The sequence below is a fragment of the Brassica oleracea genome, chromosome C3 (genome assembly GCF_000695525.1).
Source record: "Brassica oleracea var. oleracea cultivar TO1000 chromosome C3, BOL, whole genome shotgun sequence".
Lineage (NCBI taxonomy): Eukaryota > Viridiplantae > Streptophyta > Magnoliopsida > Brassicales > Brassicaceae > Brassica > Brassica oleracea.
This window is the reverse complement of record NC_027750.1, coordinates 5,694,738-5,704,836: the sequence shown is the minus strand read 5'-3', so window position 1 is coordinate 5,704,836 and position 10,099 is coordinate 5,694,738. Positions and strand designations below refer to the sequence as shown.

At 38.3% G+C, this 10,099-nt stretch overlaps 4 protein-coding genes across 5 annotated transcripts; 2 read left to right on the top strand and 2 right to left on the bottom strand.

The window, feature by feature from the left end:
- Positions 1-1,761: 1,761 nt before the first annotated feature.
- LOC106334833 (L-type lectin-domain containing receptor kinase I.9-like) lies at positions 1,762-4,332 on the top strand. Its single transcript, XM_013773208.1, has one exon. The coding sequence runs from the start codon at positions 1,878-1,880 to the stop codon at positions 4,080-4,082; it is 2,205 nt and encodes a 734-aa protein (XP_013628662.1). The 5' UTR covers positions 1,762-1,877; the 3' UTR covers positions 4,083-4,332.
- A 1,232-nt stretch (positions 4,333-5,564) lies between these two features.
- LOC106328328 (putative L-type lectin-domain containing receptor kinase I.11) lies at positions 5,565-7,740 on the top strand. The gene has a single exon (XM_013766753.1). It carries the CDS (start codon positions 5,664-5,666, stop codon positions 7,671-7,673), a length of 2,010 nt encoding a protein of 669 aa, XP_013622207.1. The 5' UTR covers positions 5,565-5,663; the 3' UTR covers positions 7,674-7,740.
- Positions 7,741-7,841: 101 nt separating this feature from the next.
- Positions 7,842-9,039, bottom strand: LOC106328330 ((R)-specific enoyl-CoA hydratase-like). Of its 2 annotated transcripts, none has more exons than XM_013766756.1 (4): positions 8,817-9,039; positions 8,407-8,681; positions 8,182-8,297; positions 7,842-8,088 (listed from the first exon to the last, which is right to left on the bottom strand). In XM_013766756.1, exons 2-4 carry the CDS (start codon positions 8,671-8,673, stop codon positions 7,974-7,976), a joined length of 498 nt encoding a protein of 165 aa, XP_013622210.1. In that variant the 5' UTR covers positions 8,674-8,681; positions 8,817-9,039; the 3' UTR covers positions 7,842-7,973. The 2 variants fall into 2 exon arrangements, with proteins under 2 accessions (XP_013622210.1, XP_013622209.1); XM_013766755.1 differs by having other exon boundaries at positions 7,843-8,088; positions 8,916-9,039.
- A 102-nt stretch (positions 9,040-9,141) lies between these two features.
- LOC106328329 (adenylate kinase isoenzyme 6 homolog) lies at positions 9,142-10,099 on the bottom strand. The gene is made up of 2 exons (XM_013766754.1): positions 9,795-10,099; positions 9,142-9,632 (listed from the first exon to the last, which is right to left on the bottom strand). Exons 1-2 carry the CDS (start codon positions 9,999-10,001, stop codon positions 9,306-9,308), a joined length of 534 nt encoding a protein of 177 aa, XP_013622208.1. The 5' UTR covers positions 10,002-10,099; the 3' UTR covers positions 9,142-9,305.

The window sequence follows — 10,099 nt, the reverse complement described above, 5'->3', positions numbered from 1 at the left end:
TAATAATATAAATTTAAACAAAAATGAAGAAGGATGCAAAAATTGTTATCAAATCTTTATTATTCATAATCATTAATTGCCATATATATGTAAATCATGTTAGGTAATTCCGTAGCTTTTATTTAAGGAAAGAATACACACTTCCTATATTTTAGATTAATATAATGTTCTCTAGTGTTATATAATTATGAAATAATGTGACACCATTAGATTAAACTATACTTTATATTAGATGCTCTAGAATTCTTTGGAATAAGGCATTTAGAGTGCCACCTAGGATTTGAAGTTTTTTTTAATTAATACAAAATTAAGGTTCTAATTTTTCAAATGCTTCTCATTAATATATAGGGGATTAGACCTCTGTGGAATATAGGTTGTCTGAAAAAACTAACTGTTTCAATAGTCTTATTTTGCTCTTAGTGTGGCTACTAGTACTACTGCGACATAACCAAACAATGAAAGAAGACATGCGGATTCTGAGTAGCAGAAAAGAGGATTATGTTGTAGTGGTTGTCTGTTCCCTTCTCTTGAATCTCAGCTTTAGTGATTTGATTTGTTGTTTGTTCATATGAGGACGTATTCTAGGGCTAAATTTGGAAATCCTAAAGTTATAGGTCGACAAGGTAGGACCTAACTAGGGGGTCGATTCGGGCTGGTACGGGCCGGCCCAAATCCGCTAAACACGTAAATATTTGAGTTCGGTCCGGGCCAGTCCGGTCCGGAAATATTTTGGACCTAAAATTCAAAGCCCGGCCCAGCTTTTGTAGGGTTATAGGGTTTTCGGTTTTTTTTGGGCTTTTCAAAAAATAATTTGTCATTGTCACTTCGATCGTTTTAATACATGTGAATTTTCATTAAAAAATAATAGTTTCATTTTTTTGTTTTAAAATATAAAATGAGTTTAAACTTTTTTTCTTTCTAAAAAAATGTTTTACTTTTTTTTAATGTTTTAAAAACATATTATAAACAAATCAAACTTAATAAGATTTAAACAATCAAATATAAATTAAAACTAAACATATAAAAGAATAAAATTTATGATAAACATGGTCAAACGTTTCATACTTTGTATTTTGAAAAAAAAACATACTGTACATGAAAGAAGAAGATACATTTGCAAAATTTAAAATGTGACATTTGTAATGATCAAACAATAAATTGCATTAACAATTTTTATATTTGCTTTATTAGAGTCTGGATAAAAATATTAAAATAATATGTTAATACTAATAATAGTTTTGATTAGAAGAACAATAATATTTAAATTAAAATATAAAATTTCTACCCATTCCTAGTTGTCATAATTATTCCACCCATTCCTAGGCTTCTTAACTTAGGTCTGGCTCATAATTGAATTGAAATATCATTGGCTTTTTTTTTATATTAGGCGTCTGAAAGGTCAAGTGCATGTTTAAAATATGATGTTTTAATTGTCTGCTTCCTTAGAAGATATCGTCTTCAAGTAGAGGACTAGAAGTAGCAGACAAATCCAATGAAAGTTGGTGCACGATCTATTCCGACACATATACTAATTCATTCATATGTTTGTTACACGCATTATATTATTTTGGTCCATGGTACCCCATTTAGACGTTGCGTTGTCTATTTAGACTGAGGTTGATATCTTATAAGTTAAAATATTAATTGTCTCAAATAGAATTTTTGGAAACCACGGTAAAGCTTTATTTATAGAATATTTTAATATCATCGTGTTAATGGAGGACAGTTTGTAAAGCCAAAAAAAAAATGGTGATTCCTTTGGTTAAATAAACAAATACTATTAGAAAGTTAAATAGGCTTTGGATCACCGAAACCTAACTCACAGCCTCACATCCTTTTTTTCTTCACTTTTTCTCTCAAGGTTGCAAGGTTATGAGATGCATATCAGATCCAGACTCTCTGTTTCATCATCTTCAATGGCTCGTTACTTGCTTCAGATCCTGATAATCACTTCTCTCCATCTCATCTCTCTATCAAGTCAACAAGAGACAAGTTTCGTCTATCAAAACTTCACCTCCCAAGAAAATCTTTACCTAGACGCTTCCGCAAAAGTACTTCTCCCCAGTGGATTACTGCAGCTGACAAACACTTCAGATTATCAAATGGGCCGAGCTTTCCACAAGAAACCGATTCAGTTGATCAGTTCCTTCTCAACTCATTTCGTCTGTGCTCTGGTGGCTAAGCCAGGCGTTGAACCCGGGCACGGCCTCACCTTTTTAGTATCTCCTTCTACTGATTTCTCTTACGCAGAGTCAACAAGATACTTGGGGGCTTTCAACGCGTCAAGATCTCCCGCTCTCGCTGTCGAGCTCGACACTATTTGGAACCCGGAGTTTAATGATATCAAAGTCGTTGGCGGTCACGTTGGTATCGATGTGAACGATCCTATATCTATCGCAGTGGCTCCAGCTTCTTACTATTCCAAAGGGAGAAACGTAAGCTTGAACTTATTGTCCGGAAACCCTATACAGGTCTGGGTGGATTACGATGGCTCTGTTCTCAATGTCTCGTTGGCACCCCTTGAAGTGGAGAAGCCAAGCCGGCCTGTTTTGTCACATCCAATCAACCTTTCAGATATATTTCCGAATATATCGAAACTGTTTGTTGGGTTCTCTGCTGCAACGGGGAACTCAGTGTGTGATCACTATATTCTTTGGTGGAGTTTCGGCACTAGCGGAGGAGGATCATTGCATCGACTAGACATCTCGAAACTTCCTCAAGTTCCTCATCCCAAACCTCTTCCTACAGTTCATCCTAAAGCTCCACATAAGAAGCTACCTCCGTGGATTATTTTTCTTGTTGTCTTTCTTGCTGTTGTGGCGTTGGCTGTTCTTGCGGGAGTTTATTTCCAACGGAGGAAGAAGTTTTCAGAAGTTTCCGAAACGTGGGAGAAGGAGTTTGATGCGCATCGGTTCTCTTACAAGTCCTTGTACAAAGCGACAAAGGGGTTTAGTAAGGATGAGTTTCTTGGGAAAGGAGGTTTTGGTGAAGTCTATAGAGGAAAACTTCCTCAAGGAAGAGAAATAGCAGTGAAGAGAGTTTCCCACAACGGTGATGAAGGTGTGAAGCAGTTTGTGGCTGAGGTCGTGAGCATGAGATGTCTGAAACATCGGAATCTCGTTCCGCTTTTCGGTTATTGCAGGAGAAAGCGAGAGCTTCTCCTTGTCTCTGAGTACATGCCTAACGGTAGTCTTGACGAGCATTTGTTTGATGAGGCGAAACGGATTCTTTCTTGGAAAGAAAGACTTGTGGTTGTTAAGGGAATAGCGTCTGCTCTCTGGTACTTGCACACAGGTGCTGACCAAGTTGTTCTGCACCGAGATATCAAAGCTTCAAACATAATGTTGGACGAAGAGTTCAACGGTAGGTTAGGGGATTTCGGCATGGCTAGGTTTCATGAACACGGAGGGAGTGCAGCCACAACGGCAGCAGTGGGAACCGTTGGTTACATGGCGCCTGAGTTGATCACAATGGGAGCTTCTACTGGAACTGATGTTTACGCCTTTGGTGTTTTCATGCTTGAAGTGACCTGTGGGAGGAGACCTGTGGAACCGCAGCTGGAAGTTGAGAAACGACATATGATCAAATGGGTGTGTGAGTGCTGGAAAAAGGATTCTCTGCTTAATGCTATCGACCCGAGGATGGGAGATGAGTTCTCACCAGAGGAAGTGGAGATGGTTATGAAACTCGGTTTGCTGTGTTCAAATATCGTGCCGGAGTCCAGACCAACGATGGAACAAGTGGTCTTGTACCTAAATGAAAACATGCCTTTGCCGGATTTTTCACCGTATACTTTGGGGATCGGCACGTTTGCTCCGGTTCTGGTTGATGCAGCTTCTCTTGTTGTCTCATCCGCTTCATGGAGTTGGTCAGCTTCTTCTTCGGCCAACCACTCACCTTACGCTTATCAGGGAACATATCAGCCATGGGGACAGACGGTAGAGACGAAGAACTCTCTCCACATAGTTTCAGAATCAGAGAAGCCTAAGACTCAGACTCTCTCATCTGGTGTCAAAACTACTGTCACACCGCCCGCAGAAGATCTCGAGTCCAATCTTACCAGCATCAGCAGCCAGAGGTAAACCCATGATGTACATTCATATCAGCAAACAGATCTTAGTCTCAAGATTGTTTTATTAATCTGTCTCACTTGTCACAGTATAATCAGTTTGTCTCTTTGTAAATGTTTACCATATACATGTTTGCTATCTCTGTTACCAAGCAATGAGATGAGATTTCTCCTCAGGCTATTGTTCCAACAGTAGAAAGCTGTTTTGGTTTATGTGCGCTATGTTGTAGTAATGAATTCAAAGAATGTAATCAGTTTGTCCCTTTGTAAATGGTTGTTTTAGAAAAATATGTATGGTTATTGGAAAACTTCTAAATGCTTTAATTTGCATGTATCTGAGAACGTGTTAAGCACATGTGCTGTGACTATAGGATAACACTCACACCTAGGAGAGACGCCAAATCGGTAATAATAGATCCCTGACATTCATTCATACATGTGCCAAGTTGTATGTCGGTCGTTTCTGTAGTTTATATTAGAAATGATGGTTGTAAATATAAATTGGTGTTTAATCCTTAACTAAACTATTTGATCCCAATACACAAACAAACAAACAAACCTGTTTCTGGGTACACCAAATGCAGCACTGCATAGTTTCAACTTGGGCTCATTTAATGTTATAATTTTGTTAAGCTTTTACTTAATTATGATATGCTTTACTTGTTACCCTTAGGGGTTCTATTATTTCAATGAAAGATTTCCAGATCTTAAAACATAGTATTATCTTTTTGCCGTCATTGACTTGGTTCATTTCAAGACACATCTCTTAATTTGCCATTATTGACTTGGACTTAACTAGTCGCACATCCGTTCAAACGTGACTAATGTGTGAAAAAAGTATTCTTCTAATAATAACATCCATTTACAATACTATTCCGAAGCTATTATTACAACTACATGGATTTTAATAGTCTTTTCGTTAGGATATATCATGTGCAAAAAGACATTTGTATCATCCAACAAATGTATATAATCAAAGAAAATGATATACAAAACCAAAGATCAAACAGTACAAACTATGAGGAATAAACAAACATTTAAACAAGAAAGGTGATAAGTCTGATTTAAAGTCTTTCTACCATTTTCTTTGACTTATGTATTGATTTACACAAACAAATAAACAAGAATGTGGCAGATGATAAATGTTTTATTAGTTTGTTAACACTATTGTAATAGTTATTTTGCAGAGAATAATGAACTTAATTTCCTATGTATAACCTCTCGTTTCATAATAACAAGCTTTGGTTTGGTCGGCATGAACATTATACTTTTAATATGATAGATTGTCTTCATTCTCCAAGCCATGTGTCTAATGTCATTTGAGTTAGACATTGTTAGAACCAGACAGGAGACCATACAATTATATGAACAACATGACATAAAATAAAGGTTGAAGGAGTGTAACAAAAAAATAATAATAATAAAGGTTGAAGGTAACTGTCATGGTTCCATTTCATTTGGTAAATTTCAACTCAGAAAATGCCCATATGAAATGCATTTCCTAAAGATAATTGGCCTTGAATGCATGTCTTGAAGAATTAATCTAAAATTGAAACATATAAACCAAATCATATGTCTCTTTAATTCATCAGCAATGGCTACTCAAGGACTGCATCTGATCTTGTTGATCTTCTTTAATCACCTGATTTGCTTGTTAGGTCGTAAACAAGGAGCAGGTTTCATCTACAACGGCTTTCTCCAAGCTCAAGCTGATCTTCATCTAGATGGAGCTGCAAAAATCCTCTCTCCAGATGGATTGTTGCAGCTGACCAACGCCTCAACACAGCAAATGGGTCATGCCTTCTTCAAGCATCCATTTGATTCATCTGAGAAGAACTTCTCATTCTCAACTCATTTTGTGTGCGCACTTGTGCCTAAACCAGGAGCTGAAGGCGGCCATGGAATCGCCTTTGTCGTATCTTCCTCCTTGGATTTCACACACGCAGATCCAACACAGTACATGGGGCTCTCCAACATCTCAACAAACGGATCTCCATCTTATCAGCTTCTAGCTATTGAGCTTGATACTGCTAAAAGCGCAGAGTTTGATGATATAGACAAGAACCATGTCGGTATAGACATCAACAGCCTCAGGTCTATAGAGTCTGCTTCAGCTTCTTACTATTCAAACACCAAAGGGAAGAGCCTGAAGCTCTTAAGTGAAGAGCCTTTACAGGTATGGGTGGATTATGAAAGAACTTTACTCAATGTCACAGTGGCTCCTCTAAGAATCCAGAAGCCAAACCATCCTCTCTTGTCAAGATCCATCAATCTTACTGAAATCTTCCTGGATCACAAACTGTTCTTCGGATTCTCTGCAGCAACAGGGTCATTGGTCAGTTACCAATACATCTTAGGATGGAGTTTCAGCAGAAGCAGAGAGCTGTTGCAGAGACTGGACATGTTAAAACTTCCTCAGATTCCTCATCCAAGAGCCACACAAAAGCAAACATCTCCACTTCTCATTGTTTTGTTTGTGTTGCTATCACTCACACTGTTGGCTGTTCTTGGAGGAGTTCACTTATACAGGAGGAAGAAGTATGCAGAAGTCAAAGAAGCATGGGAGAAACACTATGGCCCACACCGGTTTTCATATAAATCTCTATACAAAGCAACAAGAGGCTTTGAACATCGTTTAGGGAAAGGCGGTTTTGGAGAAGTTTACAGAGGGAATCTGCCTCGCATTGGAGATATAGCGGTAAAGAGAGTGTGCCACAGTGCAAGGCAAGGCATGAAACAGTTTGTAGCTGAAGTAGTGACTATGGGAAGTTTGAAGCATAGAAACTTGGTTCCTCTTCTTGGATACTGCAGAAGGAAAGGAGAGCTTCTTCTTGTCTCTGAGTATATGTCTAACGGAAGTCTTGATCGGTACTTGTTTCACAGAGATAAACCACCTCTTTCATGGGAACAAAGGTTTGTGATTTTGAAGGATATTGCCTCTGCTCTCAGTTACCTGCACACAGGAGCTAACCAAGTTGTGTTACACCGAGATATAAAAGCTTCAAACGTCATGTTGGATTCTGAATTCAATGGACGGTTAGGAGATTTTGGAATGGCTAGGTTTGAAGATTACGGAGATAGCTTACCCGCAACGGCTGCTATAGGAACAATGGGTTACATGGCACCTGAGCTAACAACAATGGGAACTTCTACGAGAACCGATGTTTATGCGTTTGGTGCTTTCATGCTTGAAGTAACATGTGGAAGGAGACCACTAGATACCAAGGTTCCATCTGAGGAAAGGCATTTGATCAAATGGGTTTGTGATTGCTGGAGAAGTGATTCTCTGCTGGATGCTGTAGATATACGATTGGGACTTGAATGCTCAGAAGAGGAAGTTGATATGGTTCTGAAACTCGGATTGCTCTGCACAAATGTTGCTGCGGAATTAAGACCAAACATGGAACAGGTGGTGCAATACATAAACCAGAATCTGCCACTGCCCATCTTCTCACCAGATTCTCCAGGGATTGGGGTTTATATTCCGGTTTTGATGGAAGCGGCCTTCACTTCAAGAAGCTCTTTAGCACCATCAGCCTCTCCTCCTTCGCCTCATAACTCCATGTTTGTTACGCACACAATCACATACGGAGATGGAAGGTGAAAACTTTTCTTACTTTTTTCAGACAAATACAATGTAATCGGTTTGTGTATATCAGTTTTAGGCTTTTAGCAACTTTCTCGATTTGTTAATAACGATTTGAATGTGAAACCGTGATTGAAACAACATAGAAGGTTACAATAATAGCAACTTAATTCACTAATAATAGAACTTACACAAGTTTCAGACCATAGTCTTCAAAGACAGCAGAAATGAAAGAACAAAACAGAACAAGAACAGAGTAGTCATTAAAAGAGAGAGAGAAAACACATAGAAACTTACAGATGTCAGGTCTGTTTCCTGTCATTCCGAATGACTTGGTTGTAGCATCTCGAGGTTTGGTAAGATTGCAGTAGCATCACCATCAAGAACAAGAAGTTCACTGTGTTTCTTGATGCATTTGGTTGAGAATTTGACACTAACAAAGCGAAATGAAGATCTAGTTATGATGATAGAATAACAACATACTCAATTTTTTTTGTATTTAAATGGTTTTGACAAATGAGCTTACATGTACTTATTCTTGGTTTCTCTTAAAGCTGCAGCTTGTACAATTCCGAGAATATCATCCCCTATGTAAACTGGTGATCGAAAATGCAGAGTTTGAGATAGATAAACTGCTCCAGGCTGCAACAAGACCAAAAGGACTCAAATCATGTTCCTCCAATGTGTATGATCACACATTATTAGGGCATGTAAATGATGGATAAATGAAAACTAAAGCTAGAGAACTTACGAAATGGGAAGAGATGATATGAGGAAACATAGAAGACACAAGCATCCCATGGACAAGAGGATTCTCGAATCCGGCTTTACGAGCAGATTCTTGATCAAAATGAAGTGGATTCCAATCATGGCTCACCTCAGCATAGCCCTTAACATCTTCACTTGTAAACACTCTTGCTTCCCTTAAAACATCTCCCACCTTAAGTGTCTTTGAATTAACTGATGAGAAACACCTCGAAACAAGGACATGTCTCGGAACAAATGTCTTCGCCAGCATTGTTTCACCTGAACAACCAAACAAAAACAAACTTCATGTATTATTATTACTTCCTCTTCTTCAGTGGCAACTTGTTCTCGTTGAGTCATTTTGTCGAGCAGCTTATAGGCACGCCGTTGAATGTCAAAAGGTACAAACTTTACCGAAATATTATCCCAGGTGCTAATAGTATAGGATCAACTGCAAATCTTATAATCAAAAATTTCACAAATAATAACCACAAGAAACATCAAAATCCTCACAAGTAAGAGAAAAGACACAGCCTTTTTCTCTCTTCTCCAAGTTCAATCCTATTTTATTTGAGCTCTGGATTTAATTAAATTGAATTACACACTACTTAGACCAAATATATACCACATTGACTATGAAAGTTCAGTATGATCCAGATTTATATATATTCATCAGAACATACATCAGACTTTTTTTACATGTGTAACTTGAGGAAAACTTTTATCTTTTTTAATCAAGTATCAAAAGGGAACATATATATAAAAGCTGGTCTCGCAACAAGTGAACTGATGCTTATAAATTGTAACTGACATCAATTCAGAATCCATAAAAAAAAAAAAACTACCAAAATCAAAAAGTTTATAACCATTAAACATGCATTATTATGATAATAATAATGAAACTCAGGGACTCCATGATTCAATCCATTCCGTCAAACTCGCGACATTGTCAGAGATATCTTCGATGGTGTCACTCTGCATGGCGGTGACAATCTCCTCCTTGTAACTATCACTTGCTTCTTCAAGCATGACTTGGAAGATCTCGCATTCAATGTTGTTACTAAGCTTGGTCCCCGAATAGCCCCTCCTGGTTAAACGGTCATACAAGACGGAGTTCTCAGTCTGAAGCACCACAACAAGATCAAACCACCGCTCAGGAAAAAAGTCACAGCCATGGTAGTCCACAATGTTACCTCCTCCTTCCATTACATCTTCAAGCTCATCAACCACCTGAATCCAAAAGTCAAAACACACAACAATTATACAGCTTAATAAAGACTCTTCTTTGAATTACATGTAAAGATTCCAAAGTTAAAATAAGATTCGAATTGAATTTGAAATTGTATAAATGGGCCAAAGAAGAAACAAACAGAAATTCGATGGAAAACTCACCAAGTCTTCGTTGATGACGTGGGATTCGAACTGATCGTCCCAGCCGTCGTGCAAGCTCTTCTCTTTGACGAGATCTCCGACGCAGATATGCTTCAAGTTCGTGGCCTCGGCGAGAGCAGAAGCTGTAGTCGATTTGCCGGTACCGGGAGTCCCCGTGATCAGTATGTTCGGCTTCTGGCGCCTTGTTCCACTGTTAGCTCCCGCCATTCTTAGTCTTTGGAATAAAGTTCAGATTCGCCGGCTTAACTGCGAAGTCGAAGATTAGGGTTTTTAAGGATAAGTCTCTGAGGCAAAGAAGATCTTAA